Source organism: Callithrix jacchus, chromosome 9, assembly GCF_049354715.1.
Source record: "Callithrix jacchus isolate 240 chromosome 9, calJac240_pri, whole genome shotgun sequence".
NCBI classification, from domain to species: domain Eukaryota; kingdom Metazoa; phylum Chordata; class Mammalia; order Primates; family Cebidae; genus Callithrix; species Callithrix jacchus.
The window spans coordinates 22,650,908-22,669,978 of NC_133510.1; the positions used below are offsets into that span (position 1 = coordinate 22,650,908).

General features: G+C 45.6%; 1 protein-coding gene across 7 annotated transcripts in view; it reads right to left on the reverse strand.

Annotated features, from left to right (window-relative positions):
• Positions 1-19,071, reverse strand: part of LOC100414422 (solute carrier family 2, facilitated glucose transporter member 3-like) — a 24,430-nt gene continuing 5,359 nt past the window's right edge. For all 7 annotated transcript variants that reach the window (XM_035255637.3, XM_078338002.1, XM_078338001.1 and 4 more), the window contains 6 exons: positions 16,152-16,244; positions 15,030-15,190; positions 13,525-13,765; positions 11,182-11,369; positions 5,933-6,037; positions 1-318 (listed from right to left, as the gene is read on the reverse strand). In XM_035255637.3, coding sequence (XP_035111528.2) covers positions 11,316-11,369; positions 13,525-13,765; positions 15,030-15,190; positions 16,152-16,244 — 549 coding nt within the window. In that variant the 3' untranslated portion in view covers positions 1-318; positions 5,933-6,037; positions 11,182-11,315. The remainder of the gene's footprint in view (positions 319-5,932; positions 6,038-11,181; positions 11,370-13,524; positions 13,766-15,029; positions 15,191-16,151; positions 16,245-19,071) is intronic.

Consider the following 19,071-nt stretch of genomic DNA (forward strand, 5'->3'; position numbering starts at 1 on the left):
TGAGATAAGAAAGGAATCACGTAGCAGCATTCAGAAGCCGTCCTGTGTTCATCCTGATGAGGTTTCTCCGACGTTCAAGGAGAGGTGGCTTTCCCATGCCGGGAGGGAGGCGGAAGGAGGCATGACTTAGACACTGGCCTCCTCAAGCTTGATGCTGTTAATCCTGTAACGATGTGCACCATGTGCCTGCCCTTCAAAGGCCTGTGTGATATCCTCAAAAGTCCTGCCACGGGTCTCAGGGAGTTTGATGAAGGTAAAGACCAAGAAGGTAACGAGTAGGCCAATGAAGATAATAAAAACGTAGGGTCCTAAATGGTACTAGTGAAAGGAGAGAAAAAAGGAAGTTGACATAAAAATCTGGTCATTGACAAACTCAATTTCCTCCACATTCATATTTCCAATAGGCTTCAAGCTATAACCTCCCTTCCATATTTAATAAAAACAGAAAGATTTTTTCAGAGATTCACTTATGATTCCATTGCTAACTTATATTTCTCTGTATTTTTCTCTTTTTTTGTATTTTATTTTATTTTATTTTTTTAGACGGAGTTTCGCTATTACCCAGACTGGAGTGCAATGGCACGATCTCGGCTCACCACAACCTCCGCCTTCTGGGTTCAAGCAATTCTCCTGCCCCAGCCTCCTGAGTAGCTGGGACTACAGGCGCGCATCCCCATGCCCAGCTAATTTTTGTATTTTTAGTAGAGATGGGGTTTCACTTTCTTGACCAGGATGGTCTTGATCTCTTGACCTCGTGATCCACCCTCCTCGGCCTCCCAAAGTGCTGGGATTATAGGCATGAGCCACCGCACCCGGCCAATTTCTCTGTATTTTTTTGAGACAGTTTCGCTCTTGTTACCCAGGCTGGAATGCAATGGCGCAATCTCGGCTCACCGCAACCTCTGCCTCCTGGGTTCAGGCAATTCTCCTGCCTCAGCCTCCTGAGTAGCTGGGATTACAGGCATGTGCCACCATGCCCAGCTGATTTTTTGTATTTTTAGTAGAGACGGGGTTTCACCATGTTGACCAGGATGGTCTCGATCTCTTGACTTTGTGATCCACCCGCCTCGGCCTCCCAAAGTGCTGGGATTACAGGCGTGAGCCACCGCACCTAGCCCTTCTCTGTATTTTTCTTTTTGTCATTTCTTTTCATTAGAATTATGTTTCCTAATGCCCACTGAGTATTTTTGGACTTTGAGTATTATTTTTAAAATCTATGTTTCTGAGCTGAGCATGGTGGCTCATGCCTGTAAATCCCAGCACTTTCAGAGTCTGAGATGGGTGGATCACCTGGGGCCAGGAGTTCCAGACCATCCTGGCCAACATGGCAAAACCCCATCTTTACTAAAAATACAAAAAAATTGTGCTGGGAGTGGTGGTGCCTGTAATCTCAGCTACTCAGGAGGCTGAGGCAAGAGAACCACTTGATCCCAGGAGGCAGAAGTTGCAGTGAGCCAAGACTGAGCTACAGCATTCCACCGCGGGCAACAGTGCGAGACTCTGGCTCAAAAATAAATAAATAGGCCGGGCGTGGTGGCTCACACCTGTAATCCCAGCACTTTGGAAGACCAAGGCAGGAGGATCACCTGAGATTGGGAGTTCGAGACCAGCCTGACCAATGTGGAGAAACCCCATCTCTACGAAAAATATAAAATTAACTGGGCATGGTGGTGCATGCCTGTAGTCCCAGCTACTTGGGAGGCTGAGGTAGAATTGCTTGAACCTGGGAGGCAGAGGATGCAGTGAGCCAAGATTGCACCATCACACTCCAGTCAGTGCAATAAGAGGGAAACTCTGTCTCAAATAAAATAAAATATAAATAAATAAATACACATATAAAGTTCCCAGTTTTGCCCTCATTTCAATCTTTTTTGCCATCATTTTTTTCCCTGTGTTGTTGAAAATGAAAATGAGTAGGGAAAATCTGGTTTATAGCCCTTGATGCTGGCCTCACCGCAACCTCTGCCCCCCGGGTTCAAGTAATTCTTCTGCCTCAGCTTCCCGAGTAGCTAGGATTACAGGCACCTGCCACTACATCCAGCTAATTTTTGTATTTTTAGTAGAGATGAGGTTTGACCATGCTGGCTAGGCTGGTCTCGAATTCAGCAATCCACCTGCGTTGGCCTCCCAAAGTGCTGGGATTGCAGGCAAGAGCTACCACTCCTGATCAATGTGTAATATTTCATGGCATCAGTAATTACAGTAGTCCCCAGTTCTAGTTTTTCGTTTTTTTGTTTTTGAGACAGTCATGCTCTGTTGCCCAGGCTGGAGTGCAGCAGTGTGGGCTCGGCTAACTGCAACCTCCGACTCCTGGGTTCAAACGATTCTCTTGCCTCAGCCTCCTGAGTAGCTGGGATTATATATGGGCACCTGCCACCATGCCTGGCCAATTTTTTTTTATTTTTAGTAGAGACATGGTTTCACGGTGTTGGCCAGGCTGGTCTCAAACTCTTGACATCGTGATCTGCTCGCTTCGACCACCCAAAGCGCTGGGATTACAAGCACTGAGCCACCGCACCTGGCCAATATCCACAGTTTTACAGTTCACAGTTTTAGTTACCAACAGTCCAAAAAGATTAAATGGAGAATTCCAGAAATAAATAATTCATAAGTTTTAAACTGCCCAACATTCTGAGTAATATGATGAAATCTCATGCTGACCTGCATGGGACATGTGAATCATCCCTTTGTCCATGCCGTATATGCCATATATGCTACCCACCTGTTAGTCACTTTGGAGCCATCTTGGTCATTAGATTGACAGATCACAAGAAGGGTGAATAGAGTACAATAAGATATTTTGACAGAGAGAGGAAACGGGCAAAGGAGAGGGAGAAGAAGAGGGAAAGGGAGGGGTCAGAGAGAGAGAGAGAGAGACAGAAAGAGAGTGAGCGAGAGACCAGTTGTAATCCGAGCACTTTGGGAGGCTGATGCAGGGCAGATCACCTGAGGTCAGAAGTTTGAGACCAGCCTGGTCAACATGGCCAAACCGCATCTCTACTAAAAACACAAAAATAAGCCAGGTGTGGTGACGCATGCCTGTAATCCCAGCTATTCAAAAGGCTGAGGCAGAATTGCTCAAACCTGGGAGGTGGAGGTTGCAGTGAGCAGAGATCACACTACTGCCTGGGCAACAGATCAAGACTGTCTCAAAAAAAAAAAAAAAAACCTTTGGTTGTGAGTAACTTATAAACTAAACATTATCAGCCGGCACAGTGGCTCATGCCTGTAATCCCAACATGGGAGGCTGAGGTGGGCAGATCACAAGGTTGGGAGATTGAGATCATCCTGGCTAACAGAATGAAACCCCATCTCTACCAAATACAAAAAATTAGCCAGGAGTGGTGACACAAGCTTGTAGTCCCAGCTACTCGGGAGGCTGAGGCAGGAGAATTGCTTGAACTCAAGAGGCAGAGGTTGTAGTGAGCCAAGATTGCACCACTGCACACCAGTCTAGGGAACACAGTGAGACTGTGTCTCAAAAATAAAACATTATCAGGCCGCCGGGCGCAGTGTCTCACGCCTGTAATCCCAGCACTTTGGGAGGCTGAGGCGGGTGGATCACGAGGTCAAGAGATCGAGACCATCCGGTCAACACGGTGAAACCCCGTCTCTACTAAAAATACAAAAAATTAGCTGGGCACAGTGGCGCGTGCCTGTAATCCCAGCTACTCAGGAGGCTGAGGCAGGAGAATTGCCTGAACCCAGGAGGCGGAGGTTGCGGTGAGCCGAGATCGCGCCATTGCACTCCAGCCTGGGTAACAAGAACGAAATTCCATCTCACAAAAAAATAAAGAAAACATTATCATAGGTATGTACATATAGGAAAAAACAGTGACGTATATACAGGTATAGGTTTGGGTCTAATTCAAGATATCAGACTCTACTAGCTGTCTTGGAATGATCTATCCCACTGAACTAGACCTCCCTTATTCATGGGGGATAAGTCCCAAGACCCCCCGTGGATACCTGAAACTGCAGACACCTATGAACCCCATTGCTGTGAACTAGAACATGTTTCTGATAATGTTTTCCACCTATAAATCTTACACACTTTTTCCATCTTAAACTAAGCACTTAACAGGCACTGTGGCTGTAATCCTTGCAGTTTGCGGCGTGACAGCAAAACTAGCACAAATTTCTTTTTACTTTTTCTTTTCATTGCTTATGAGCAAAACTTTTTCTTCTTTTGATACGGAGTATTGCTCTATCACCCAGGCTGGAGTGCAATGGCATAGTCTTGAGTTCACTGCAACCTCCGCCTCCTGGGTTCAAGCGATTCTCCTGCCTCAGCCTCCTGAGAAGCTGGGATTACAGGCATGCACCGCAATGCCTGGCTAATTTTTGTATTTTTAGTAGAGATGGGGTTTCACCATGTTGGCCAGGCTGGTCTAGAACTCCTGACCTTGTGATCTGCCCACCTCGGCCTCCCAAAGTGCTGGGATTACAGGTGTGAGCCACCTTACCCAGCCTCTTTTTTCCTTTCTTTTTTTTTTTTTTTGAGACGGAGTTTCGCTCGTTACCCAGGCTGGAGTGCAATGGCGCGATCTCGGCTCAGCGCAACCTCTGCCTCCTGGATTCAGGCAATTCACCTGCCTCAGCCTCCTGAGTAGCTGGGATTACAGGCACGTGCCACCATGCCCAGCTAATTTTTTGTATTTTTAGTAGAGACGGGGTTTCACCATGTTGACCAAGATGGTCTCGATCTTTTGACCTCGTGATCCAACTGCCTCGGCCTCCCAAAGTGCTGGGACTACAGGCTTGAGCCACCGCGCCCGGCCCAGTCTTTTGTTATAATGTTGGAATGCATTAGGCTTCAGGAGCAGGCCTCAGAAAATAGAATTCTTCTCTGACTTTCTCCTGCTCTCCTACTTAGTGGGACTCTAATCTGACTGTGGGTCATAAAACCCTCATTTTGGAGAGGCTCTTTGCCCCACAACCTGGAGGAAGAAATGCTACACAGAGGCCAACAAATAATCTAAACAGACAGGCCTTGCTGGGTTCAGATCATACCCTTTTTGTTCAATCACATTTCAGAACCTTTGTCCATGCTTCAATCATGGAGAACTAGTGAAGTCTGCATAAAAGGCCCAAAAGGCAGGGTGTGGGGAGCTTCCAGATATCTGAACCCCTGGAAGCTGATAGGAAGGTCAACAACTCATCTAGTGCTAGGAGTGCACCCACTTCATGGAGACAGAAACTCCCATGCTCAGGACCCCTCCGGACCTCCCCCTATGAATCTCTTCATCTGATCGTTTATTTCTGTCCTTTAAAATATCCTCTAAAACAAACTAGGAAACAATTTCCCCAGTCTGTGACCCACTGTAGCAAATTAGTCAAACCCAAAGAGGTCATTGTGGGAATCCTGATCTCAAGCTCGTGGGTCAGAAGCACAGGTCAGACAGCCTGGAGCCTGTGATTGGCATTAGAGTGGGGCTGTCTTGGGAACTGGGCCATCAACCTGTGAGATGTGATGCTATCTCCAGGGAGACAGTGTCAGAATTAAATCAGAGGACACCTAGATGGTGTCCACTATAGAACTGATATTTTACTTGATGGGGAAAAATCCTCATGTATTTTTGGGGGTCACAGAAATCTTCTATTATTATTGTTGTTTTAGTGTAAAAACAGAGGAAAAAGAAGTTGACTGCAAAATTAGCTGGGTGTGGTGGCACATGCCTGCAATCCCAGCTACTCAGGAGGCTGAGGCAGGAAAATCACTTGAACCCAGGAGGTGGAGGTTGTGGTAGGCCAAGATTAAGCCATTGCACTCCAATCTGGGCAACAAGAGTAAAACTACATCTCAAAAAAAAAAAAAAGTAAACAACAAAAAAGGTCTAACTAAATGAGGGTAGAGCCATGCAATCCATCTTTAAACATCTGTAGCAAAGATTCTTTTCTTCCCTCAAAATTATCAAACCATCCAACTTACAGAAACTACAGTGAAGACAGTATTAACCACACACACGCCGATGGCGGCACAGATGGGTTCCTGAACACCTGCATCCTTGAAGATTCCTGTTGAGTAACAGAACACCTAGTAGAAAACAAAACATGCAACTGTGATACAATTCTGCAAAACAGTTAAACAGAATCTTCAAAAACTATTTAAGGCCAAGCATGGTGGGTGAGGCCTGTAATTGCAGCACTTTGGGAGGCCTAGGCAGGATTGCTTGAAGTTAGAAGTTTGAGACCAGCCTGGCCAACATGGTGAAACTAAAAATACAAAAATTAGGCCAGGCGTGGTAGCTTACACCTGTAATCCCAGGACTTTGGGAGGCTGAGGCAGGTGGATCACTTGAGGTCCAGAGTTCAAGACCAGCCTGACAAAGATGGAGAAACCCCATTTCTACTAAAAACAAAATTAGCTGGGCATGGTGGTGCATGCCTGTAATCCCAGCTACTTGGGAGGCTGAGGCATGAGAATCACTTGAACCCGGGAGGCAGAGGTTTTAGTGAGCTGAGATTGTGCCATCCCTTGCACTCTAGTCTGGGTGAAACCCAGTCTCAAAACAAAACAAAACAAAACAAAACAAAAACAAGAAACCAAACAAAACAAAAAACCGAAATTAGCTGGTGTGGGGTGGCGCACACCTATAGTCCCAGCTACTTGAAAGGCCAGACAGAATGAGACTCTGTATCCATAAAATAGAATGAAAATAAAAAACACTTAAAAGTCCCAGGATGGCCGGGAGTGGTGGCTCATGCCTGTAATCCCAGCACGTTGGGAGGCCAAGTCAGGTGGATCACGAGGTCAAGAGATCGAGACCATTCTGGTCAACAAGGTGAAACCCCGTCTCTACTAAAAATACAAAAATTAGCTGGGCATGGTGGTGCGCGCCTGTAGTCCCAGCTACTCGGGAGGCTGAGGCAGGAGAATTGCTTGAACCCAGAAGGCGGAGGTTGCGGTGAGCCGAGATCGTGCCATTGCACTCTAGTCTGGGTAACAACAGCGAAACTCCGTCTCAAAAAAAAAAAAAAAAAAAAAAGAAAAGTCCCAGGAAATAAGAGTCCTTTTTCTAGGGTTTTTGTTCAATCCTGATACCCCTTCTCCAAATGAATTATCTTCTGTATCTTATTTCCTTTCTTTTTTTTTTTGAGATGAAGTCTTGATCTGTCCCCCAGGCTGGAGTGCAGTGGCATAATCTCAGCTCACTGCAACATCCACTTCCCAGATTCAAGTGATTCTTCTGTTGCAGCCTCCCAAGTAGCTGGGACTACAACAGCCCGAAACCATGCCCAGCTAATTTTTGTATTTTAAGCAGAGAAGGGGTTTTGCAATGTTGGCCAGGCTAGTCTCGAACTCCTGACCCACTCACCTCAGCCTCTCAAAGTGCTGGGATTATAGACATGAAGCCACTGTACCTGGCCTTCCTTTCTCTTTTTAAATGTTCTCAATTTTAACTACTCAATTTCCATTGTTTCTTTTAACTATGGGAATACAGGCTTCCCAGAGTGCTGGAATTACACTCCACTAATTTATATGAAAGTGTAATTCCTACTAAGTGGTTTCTTTTTTTATAAGTTGCAACAGTAACTCACTGTGTTATAGCCCAGGCTGGTCTCAAACCCCATCTCTACTAAAAATACAAAAATTAGCTGGGTGTGGTGGTGTACACCTATAATCTCAGATACTTGGGAGGATTTGGCAGGAGAATCACTTGAACCCGGGAGGTAGAGGTTGTGATAAGCTGAAATCGAGCCACTCTATTCCAGCCTGGGTGAGACTCTGTCTCAAACCAAATAAATAAATACAAAGTAAAACTAAAAAAATTATAAAATTTCTTATAGTAAAATGACTTTGCTATCTAGTGCCATCAAGCTAGGTAAGCTAACTCCTAAATCATCTGACCTAAAAACAGTTTACTCTTCAAGGTAAACACTATGCAACCTCTCACCCATCTGTCTGTAAGGGAAATTAGAAAACATCGTTTGCACAAACATAAGTTGGAAAAGTGATTTCTAAGCCTGCGGTACATCAGATTGATTAACTGACTTTTTTATAGTCTGTTTCTTTTTTTGAGATGGAGTTTCACTCTTGTTGTCCAGGCTGGAGTGCAATGGTGCGATCTCAGGTCACTGCAACCTCTGCCTCCCGGATTCCAGTGATTCTCCTGCCTTAGCGCCCCCAGTAGCTGGAATTACAGGCATGTGCTACCATGCCCAGCTAATTTTTTGTATTTTAGTAAAGACAGGGTTTTACCATGTTGGCCAGGCTGGTAAAATGACTTTGCTATCTAGTGCCATCCTGCCTCAGGTGATCCACCTGCCTCGGCCTCCCAAAGTGCTGGGATTATAGGCATGAGCCACCACGCCAGGCTGACTGATTGATTTATAGATGGATTCTTGCTCTCTCCCCGCCATAATTCTGGTGTAGCCAGCTTTGGATGATGATTATATGTGGAGCAAAATCTGTTCACTGACTAAATTACGAGCCATCTTAGTCCAGCAATAATTAATGTGCAAATCCCACCACTTTAGGAGGCCTAGGCAGGTGGATCACTTGAGGCTAGCTGTTTAACACCAGACTGGACAACATGGTGAAACCTCATCTCTACTAAAAATACAAAATTAGCTGGGTGTCGTGTCGGCTGCCTGGAATTCCAGCTACTTGGGAGGCCGAGGCAAGAGAATTACTTGAATCTGGGAGGTAGAGGTTGCTGTGAGCTGAGACTGCACCACTGCATTCTAGCCTGGGTGACAGAGCAAAACTATGTCTCCAGGAAAAAAAAAAAAAAGAAAGAGAGAGAGAGAGAAAGAATGTACATAGTATACCCTGAAGTGGGAGGAGTCTGTCCATCAAGAGTGCTCATGGATCATGTGTAATTTCTCACAGGTGATCGTTTATCAGAATGCTCATGGATCATCTATAATTCCTCACAGGTGATCTTTTATCAGAGTGCTCATGGATCATCTGTAATTTCTCACAGGTGATCCTTTCTTGATCCTGTTTTGCGGGCCAGGACTGTGGTGAAACAGCTGGGAGTTGCTTCAGGTGCATTCTTTTTTTCTTTTTTAAATAGGCACAGACCAATACAAGGTACATTCTTTAAAGAAGTACTCACTCTTAGGGCTACATTTGTACGTAGCTACCTCACCTGCCTAGTCCCAGCTCTGCTGCTCTGGAAAGTCTCAGAGCATATTTTTCTCCAATAATATGTGTGGCCTATATTGTCATTTCCAAATGAGGAAAGCTGAGAATGGGATTCATCAGAATCACCAAGGAGGCTTTTTCAAACTATTGTGTATTTCCTCCCAAGTTTTCTTTCTTTTCTTTTCTTTTTAAAGACAGGGTCAAGTTATATTTCTCAGGCTTGACTCCTGGGCTTACATGATATTCCCAGCTCAGCCTCCCAGGTAGTACCTGGGACTACATGCATGCAAAGCCACCACACCTGGCTCCTCCTACGTTCTGATAAAATAGCCTCTAACCCATCACAAGAAGCACTGCCATTTCAAATACAAATATCCTGGTATGTTAGGTAGGAGAAAAGGCCAAGAACCAACTTACTGTTTTGAGCATCATTTGAGCATCAAAATCATGCTCAGAATAGTAAGTTTTGCAAAATGCTTTGTTACAAAATGATTTAATCTCATTGATCAAAGACTAATGGAAGAGCCTTAGGGTATAAAGCACAGAGTGTTCTTCATAACTATATTTTATCCACAATTGACTAGAAGTTACAGGAACACTCTCTTCCCACACTCTACACTCAAGAGCAGGAAGCTGATATTTGCATGGGATACAAGGACTATCTGCCAAATGCTAGCTTCCATTTTGCCACCCTCTTTAAACTATCATGCTCTCTATTCTAGTTGTAAAAACATAGACTAGTGGCCAGTGCACAGCTCATTCCTGTAATCCCAGCACTTTGGGAGGCCAAGGCCAGCGCATCACGAGGTTAGGAGTTTGAAACCAGCCTGACCAACATGGTAAAACCCCATCTCTACTAAAAATACAAAAATTAGCCAGGTGTGGTAGCACATGCCTAATCCTAGTTATTCAGGAGGCTAAGGCAGGAGAATTGCTTGAACCCAGGAGGTGGAGGTTGCAGTGAGCCGAGATTGCCTCACTGTACTCCAGCCTGCGCAAGAGTGAGACTCCGTCTCAAGAAAAACCAAAAAAAACGAAACAAAACAAAACATATAGACTGGTAAAGTCAGCTCAGTCTGAAGTTGCCAGTGTCCTTCCAGGCTCTTTTTTCTGCCTTCCAGGCTCCTTTTTCTTTTTTGTAATGGAGTTTTGCTCTGTTGCCCAGGCTGGAGTGCAGTGGCACAATCTCAGCTCACTGCAACCCCCACCTCCCAGGTTCAAGCGATTCTCCTGCCTCAGCCTCCCGAGTAGGTGGGTTATTACAGACACCCACCACTTCACCTAGCTAATTTTTGTATTAGTAGAGATGGGTTTTCACCATCTTGGCCAGGCTGGTCTCAAACTCGTGACCTCATGGACCACCTGCCTCGGCCTCCCAAAATCCTGAATTATAGGCGTGAGCCACTGCACCAGGCCTTCTTTCTTTTTTTGAGAAGGAGTTTTGCTCTTGTTGCCCCAGCTGGAGTGCAATGCTGCAATCTCGGCTCACTGTAACCTCGACCTTCCGAGTTCAAGCGATTCTCCTGCCTCCGCCTCCCGAGTAGCTGGGATTACAGGTGTGTGCCTCCACACTCAGCTAATTTTTATCTTTTTTTTTTAAAGACAGAGTCTCACTCTGTTGCCCAGGCTGGAGTGAAGTGGCATGGTCTCAGCATACTGCAACCTTCATCTGCTGGGTTCAAGCAATTCTTCTGCCTCAGCCTCTGAAGTATCTGGGATTACAGGTGCCTGCTAGCACACCTGGCTACTTTTTGGATTTTTAGTAAAGATGGGGTTTCACCATGTTGGCCAGGCTTGTCTCAAACTCCTGATCTCAGGTGATCCGCCCTCCTCAGCCTCCCAAAGTGCTCGGATTATAGGCGTGAGCTACTGTGCCAGGCTTTTAAAATTTTTTTTTAATTTCAGAGAAAGAGTCTCACTCTGTCTCCCAGGCTGGAGTGTAGTGGCATAATTATAGCTCACTGCAGCCTCAAACTCCTGGGCTCAAGCGATCCTCCTGAGGCCTGAGTAGCACAGGCACACCAATACTGTACCCGGCGTTTTAAGTGAAATATTGGAAGATACCTTTGACCCTAAGGTATACTCACAGCATTGATTCCAGAGAGCTGCTGAGAGAGCTGGAGCATAATGGAAATGATGATGGGCTGTTGGTAGCTGGATACTCTAAAGAGCTCCAGCACGGTGACTTGCTTTTCTTGTGACATCCTTGCACTCTCCTCTTTCATCTCCTGCATGTCTTGGGATACATCCTGGGTGCCCCACAACCGCTGGAGGACTGGTAAAAAGAATAAAGAGGAAAGGATAAAGACAATGTAATTTCCAAATTCATTCTTCCTGTAAGGCAGCTAGGAAAGGGCTGAAGGAGATGAGGTGATCAATAGCATCCATTCTTGTACCTGCCTTCTCAACTCATTCTTTAGAGGCTGAAAATTTTACTCAAGAGTAATCAGGGCTCAGCACGGTGGCTCACATCTGTAATCCCAGCACACTGGGAGGCTGAGGCGAGTGGATCACCTGAGGTCAGGAGTTCAAGACCAGCCTGGCCAATGTGGTGAAACCCTATCTCTAACAAAAATACAAAATTAGCCAGGGGTGGTGGTGCACACCTATAATCCTGGATACTCTGTAGGCTGAGGCAGGAGAATCGTTTGAACCCAGGAGGCAGAGGTTGCAGTGAGCCAAGATTGCACCACTGCACTCCAGCCTGGGCAACAGAGCGAGAGTCTATCTTAAAAAAAAGAAAAAACCTCTGGGCTCAGTGGCTCATGCCTGTAATACCAGCACCTTGGGAGGCCAAGGTAGGTGAATCACCTGAGGTCAGGAGTTTGAGACCAGCCTGGCCAACATGGTAAAACCCTGTCTGTACCAAAAATACAAAAAAATTAGCAAGGCATGGTGACATGTGCCTGTAATCCCAGCTACTCAGGAGGCTGAGGCGGGGAATTGCTTGAACCTGGGAGGTGGAGGTTGCAGTGGACCGAGATCCCGCTACTGCACCCCAGGCTGGGTGACAGAGCAAGATTCTATCTTGTTTTAAAAAAAAAAAAAAGAGTTATCAGAATCCTCTTCACTTGGATTCCAAGAGGCAGGAAAAGGGTATCACGGAAAATAGGTTCAATACCCTCATCCTTAAAACAAACCACAACCATATACTTCATGTACTCAAGTGTGAAGGATACTCATTCCGCATAGCATTCTCCTCTTCTTTTCTGTTAATGAGCAAAAATCTGGGACTTTCAGGGCAAAATAGAAGGACTGCACTTTGCAGGATAGCAGGAAGGACGCTAAAGCCCAGTAGCCCTGGCCACAGCTCTTTAGACCCAAGGATGAATCCCTGACCAAAGATCTAGAAACCACACAAGATACTACCATAAACCCCATACTTTATAGGCTACAAATTCATGAAAAAACAAAAAGCTCAGAAAACCATACATTCTTTTACCATGGGAAAAAATAAATAAATTACCAAGCATGGTGGCTCACGCCTGTAACCCAGCACTTTGGGAGGCGAAGGTGGGTGGATAGCCTGAGGTCAGGAGTTTGATAACAGCCTGGCCAACATAGTGAAACCCTATCATTACTAAAAATACAAAAATTAGCTTGACATAATGGTGCGCACCTGTAATCCCAGCTACTTGGGAGGCTGAGGCAGGAGAATCGCTTGAACCCGGGAGGTGGAGGCTGCAGTGAGCCGAGATCAAGTTACTGCACTCCAGCCTGGGTGACAGAGTGAGACATCGTCTCAAAAAAAAAAAAATGAAAAGAAAAGGAAATTGTGTTTCTTTTTTTCTTTTGAGACGGAGTGTCGCTCTTCTTACCCAGGCTGGAGTCCAATGGCGCAATCTGGGCTCACTGCAACCTCTGCCTCCTGGGTTCAGGCAATTCTCCTCCCTCAGCCTCCTGAGTAGCTGGGACTACAGGCGTGCACCACCATGCCCAGCTAATTTTTTGTATTTTTAGTAGAGATGGGGTTTCACCATGTCGACCAAGAGTCTCGATCTCTTGACCTCGTGATCCACCCGCCTCGGCTTCCCAAAGTGCTGGGATTATAGGCATGAGCCACTGCGCCTGGCCAAAGGAAATTCTGTCTCTTAGGCCACGCACTGTGGCTCACGCCTGTAATCCTAGCACTTTGGGAGGCCAAGATGGGTGGATCACCTGAGATGGGTGGATCACCTGACGTCAGGAGGTCAAGACCAGCCTGGCCATCACGGTGAAACCTCATCTTTAAAAAAAAAAGAAACTGTGTTTCTTTTCCTTTCATCTACTCAGCCTGCTTCTTCAGCTAGTATGTGAGCTATAGTAACAATATCTAAAACTTCGATATATAATCGAACATGTGCCAGATATTCTTCAGTGCTTTAACTATGTTAACTTTTTAAATGACCCATGAAACGAACACTCATCAGGCATGAGAACTTCTACAGTACCTGGGCCACCAGAATTCCAACAACGATTCCCAGCTGGTTGAGAGTGCCATTCGCACCCTGCAGGGCAGTAGGTGAGATCTCTCCAATGTACATGGGCACAAAACCTGTGCACAGTCCGCAGAAGAGGCCAATAACCAAGCAGCCCAGGATCAGCATTTCCACCGACTCAGCTACTTTACACAGTCCCATGAGGCAGCCACCGGTGACAGCCAGCAGGTTGACGATCAGCATTGAATTGCGCCTGTAAGGTATGGGGTTAGCAAAGTGAGAGGCTCCTAATCTCTCCTCTCCTGTCCTCATTATTCTGCTCTTCTCCAGGCTCATATCGTCTCCTTTTTGGTCTAACTTTTCTTTTTCACTTTCTGTTCTGATAAATGTTTTATCAGAACATTTCAAGTTGGGAAACAGGCAGGATAGTGCCTGCCTATAGTCCCCCAGCTACTCAGGGAGCTGAGGTGGGAGATCGAGGCTGCAGTGAGCTACGATTGGGCCATTGCACTCCAGCCCGAGTGACCCAGCAAGACCCAGCTTCTTGGGCGAAGAAAGGGTGTGTGGGGAAAAACATTATCAAGTTAAGTAATTTGCCTTATCAGTTTTTAAATGTAAATTCCACTTGCATTTCTAGAATATCTAACTGACAAATTAAAATACTTCCTGGCTGGTCCTGGTGGTTCACGCTTAATCTCAACACTTTGGGAGGCCAAGGTGGGCAGATCACCTGAGGTCAGAAGTTCAAGACCAGCCTGGTGAAACCCTGTCTTTAAAAACAAATAAATAAATAAAATAAAACACTTCCTTCTTCAGTTGTAACTAAAATATATCCTACCTTCTAAAACATATTATTATGCTAGTATAAAATAAGAAGTTTCAGTTTTCTTTTTTTGGCCATTATCCTCATTTGCCATAGACTAAAAATATAAGAATAATTCCTACCAATCCTGTGTAAAATAATAAAAACATTTATATGATTAGCTGGGCATGGTGGCGCGTGCCTGTAATCCCAGCTACTCAGGAGGCTGAGGGAGGAGAATTGCCTGAACCCAGGAGACGGAGGTTGCGGTGAGCCGAGATCGCGCCATTGCACTCCAGCCTGGGTAACGAGCGAAACTCCGTCTCAAAAAAAAAAAACAAACAAAAAAAACATTTATATGAAACCTCAATTTTTTAAATAAAAGTAAACAACTTTGGACCTTGAGAATTAAGTATGTTTCTGCAAACCCCATAGTTGAGCTTACTAGAGAATAATTCTGAACTAGCCTTAGCTGGGCTGCAAAAGCCAGTCACTCACACAGCTCATCTCCTGCACAGCTAGGTGGGAGCTATGGAGGGTAGCAGAGCTCCAAGCAAGGGCAGTCATATTCAGGGCCCATTGGACTAGGTTTCCCTTGATTAGAAATCAAGGTGTTCAGATTCAAAGGCATCACCACCTCCCTGCCCTGAGTCTCCATGCTTGTCCTCAGTGCATGTGGTAGAGCCCACTTCCTTGCCCAGTTTCTAGTCAATACCTGCCAAAACGACTGACAAAGAGTCCAACGGAAAAGGAGCCAATCATACCACCGACGGAGAATATGGCCACGGACAAGGACCAGAGGGACGTGAGCAACATCTCAGAAGGAGGGGCATTTTTCTTGTTCTTCAAAGTGTTATTGACAAATTCCTTTATGATCTGCAAAATAAAAGGGTTGGTGGGAGGGCAGACTGTTGCAGTTGGAGGAGAACAAAGGGCAGAACCATGCCAGGCACGGGGACTCACGCCTGTAATTCCAGCACTTTGGCAGGCTGAGGCAGGTGGATGACCTGAGGTCAGGAGTTTGAGACCAACTGACCAACATGGTGAAACCCCATCTCTACTAAAATCCAAAATTAGCCAAGCGTGGTGGTGGGTGCTTGTAATTCCAGTTACTCCGGAGGCTGAGGGAGAATCACTTGAACACAGGAGGCAGTTTGCAGTGAGCAAAGACCATATGCCATTGCCCCTGCCATTACACTCCAGCCTGATTGACAGAGTGAGACTCAGTCTCAAAAAAAACAAACACTAGGATAATTTCCTCCCTAGAGAATCAAGGGAATAAACAGATGGGACTGGAAGAGGCAGGTAACATACTGGAATTAATGTTAACTCTCTTTGGAAAAGTAACTTTTCATTTATCCTAAAAATCCCAGTAGGGGAGGCAGCACTGATGTTCACCCCAGCCCTCTAGTAAGTAGACCCAGCTTCTTTGTAACTAACCCCTAAGGGATGATATAGGAAGTGTGTCACTATGAGGTGAGAAAGTGGGAGGAAGAACAGCCCCTCCCAGGGTACAGGGAGTAAGTGAGCATTCTGCTTTGATTAAAGGACTGCACTAGATTTCCAAGCCATATTGTCTCCATCTTCAGCCTTGGCCAGGATAGATACAAAGTTTGTTTCAAATTCCCCTAGGGGAGGGAGGGACCCTCACTAACTGTGTTGCCCAGGATGGTGTTTAACTCCTGGGCTCAAGTGATCTTTAGGCCTCAGCCTCTGGAGTAGCTAGGGACTCCAGGCAGGTGACAAGGTGGGCCTTAAATTCTGAATTCTTGAAACTCTACTTATAAAGGAGTAACTTCCCTATTCCAGGTTCTAATTCTTGTGGCCTGGCACTCACCATCTCAGGAGCGTTGATGACCCCAGTGTTGTAGCCAAATTGGAAAGAGCCAATTGTAGCAACTGTGATGGCAAAGATCAGAGCTGGGGTGACCTGGAGGGAGAGAGGACAGGGAAGAGAGAATAGTCCTTATAGCTTGTGATTGACGACTGTTTCTTATGAACTATGGAGCTCTATTAGGAGAATTTGACCTATGAGTGGTATGAAAAAGATAAAAATCAAATGAGATTTAGGAGATTAATTAACAAGACCGGCCGGGCGCGGTGGCTCACGCCTGCAATCCCAGGACTTTGAGAGGCCGAGGTAGGTGGATCATGAGGTCAAGAGATCAAGACCATCCTGGCCAACATGGTGAAACTCTGTCTCTGTTAAATACAAAAAATTAGCTGGGCATGGTGACACATGCTTGTAATCCCAGCTACTTGGGAGGCTAAAACAGGAGAATCGCTTGAACCCAGGAGGTAGAGGTTTTGGTGAGCTGAGAATTTGCCATTGCACTCCAGCCTGGGCAAAAAGAGCGAAACTCCGTCTCAAAAAAAAAAAAAATTTGGGAAGACCAGGGACTAGATTATACTAAAGAACTTATCTAGAGGTAAGGATGTGAAGTTAACTTGGTAAAAGTGGCAAGAGAATTGGGGAAGAAAGAAGTTTTTCTTTTTCTTTTTTTTCTCTGGAAGAAGTTAAGAGAAACTGGGTTAGTCAGTTTGGAAACATTTAAAAACCTGCACCAGGTAAAGGCAGGCATAAAATTCCACCAAGAACTGGGAGGGCAGAGAAAGCACAGGCTCGGGTAGGATGACTAAGAACTGGTTAATTTGGGGGCTGGGCGAGGAGGCTCAAGCCTATAATCCCAGCTCTTTGGGAGGCCGAGGCGGGTGGATCACGAGGTCAAGAGATAGAGACAATCCTGGTCAACATGGTGAAACCCCGTCTCTACCAAAAATACAAAAAATTAGCTGGGCACGGTGGCGGGTGCTTGTAATCCCAGCTACTCAGGAGGCTGAGGCAGGAGAATTGCCTGAACCCAGGAGGCGGAGGTTGCGGTGAGCCGAGACTGCGCCATTGCACTCCAGCCTGGGTAAGAAGAGCAAAACTCCGTCTCAAAAAAAAAAAAAAAAAAAAAAAAAAAGAACTGGTTAATTTGGAAACAAATACAGTGTAGTCTGATCTGTACCCCAGACTCCACGGAAGCTCAAGTAGTGGTGGGGGTGGTAGTTTGTGTCTTCACTGCTGGGCTGCTCTTTGAGTCTCTTCTCTCTCAGGACCATGTAACCTACTGGATCTACCCACTAAATCCTGGCCCCATTTGAGTCTTTCATTCATTAAATACTGTTCTGCTAACCCTAACCCCCAGGCAGGGGAAGAAAGAACACTCAGCTCACTATAAACCCAACATATAAGAGACATTTCTTAGTGGGGTGGGGGTCAGTCATCTTCACCTTGTCTGGAATAATTCAGCTGGGCAAGTGGATATTATTTTAGATTTCCAACTTGGGGCAGGCCCCTCAATGTTTATACTTGAGGCCATCTTCTATGCCCTTTCCCGCCTAATCCCTCAATCCCTTCAACCTTTCCTATCTTAAACTCCTTTCCTTTCAGGTCAGATAGGGTAGATATCGGGCTGGCAGCTTCAGTAGGCGAACTGACCTTGTCTGCAGTCTCCCAGATATCTCAGTCACAACTAAGCATGGGTACCCTGGAGGACACTGCCAGTACAATGCTCTTTGTTAAATCTTCCTCCTTTTAGTAAAAATCTTCTTTTAGCTGGGCGCGGTGGCTCACAACTGTAATCCCAGCACTTTGGGAGGCTGACGCAGACGGATCACGTGGTCAGAAATTTAAGACCAGCCTAACTAACATGGTGAAACCCCATCTCTACTAAAAATATAAAAATTAGATGGGCGTGGTGGCACGTGCCTGTAATCACAGCTACTCAGGAGGCTGAGGCTGCAGAGGGATGAGATTGTGCCACTGCACTCCAGCCTGGGAAACAATGTGAGACTCCATCTTAGGAAAAAAAAAAAGTTAGGACATCCTTGAAAGAAAAAGAAGAAGAAGAAAAAAAAGGTCAGGTATGGTGGCCCAGGCCTATAATCCCCGAACTTTGGGAGGCCGAGGCGGGCAGATCACAAGTTCAAGAGATTGAGTCCATCCTGGCCAAGGTGGTGAAACTCCATCTCTATTAAAAATACAAAAAAAAAAAATAGCTGGGCATGGTGGGAAGCGCCTGTAATCCCAGCTACTCTGGAGCCTCAGGCAGGAGAATCACTTGAACCTGGGAGGTGGAGGTTGCAGTAAGACGAAATCTTGCCACTGCACTCCAGAGTGGGACTCTGTCTCAAAAAAAAAAAAAAAAAAAGAATCCCTCCTTATTCTTCTTGTTGTTTGCTATCTTTGAGAGCCCTTTTTTTGTTTTCTTTCTTTCTCTCTTTTTTTTTTCTTTGAAACGGAGTTTCCCTTGTTACCCAGGCTGGAGTGCAATAGCGAGATCTCGGCACACCGCAACCTCCGCCTCCTGGGTTCAGGCAATTCTCCTGCCTCAGCCTCCTGAGTAGCTGGGATTACAGACACCCGCTACCAATCCCAAATAAATTTCCTTTTTTTTTTTTTTTTTTTTTTAGCAGAGATGAGGTTATGTCATGTTGGCCAGGCTGGTCTCCAACTCCTGACCTCAGGTGACTCACCAACCTTGGTTTCCCAGAGTGCTGGGATTACAAGTGTGAGTCACCGGGCCCAGACAATATTTTATCATTCTTATTCTTCAGATAACATTAAAGCACAAAAGGCCACAAATGACAAAGGGTGATTACTTATGAATAAAAAGAACTGGGGAACATACCAAGTGTATTGGCTGGAATAGTCTCTCCCACCACCATTTATGTATATTACACAATATCAAAACAACAAAGGTTTAGGAAGA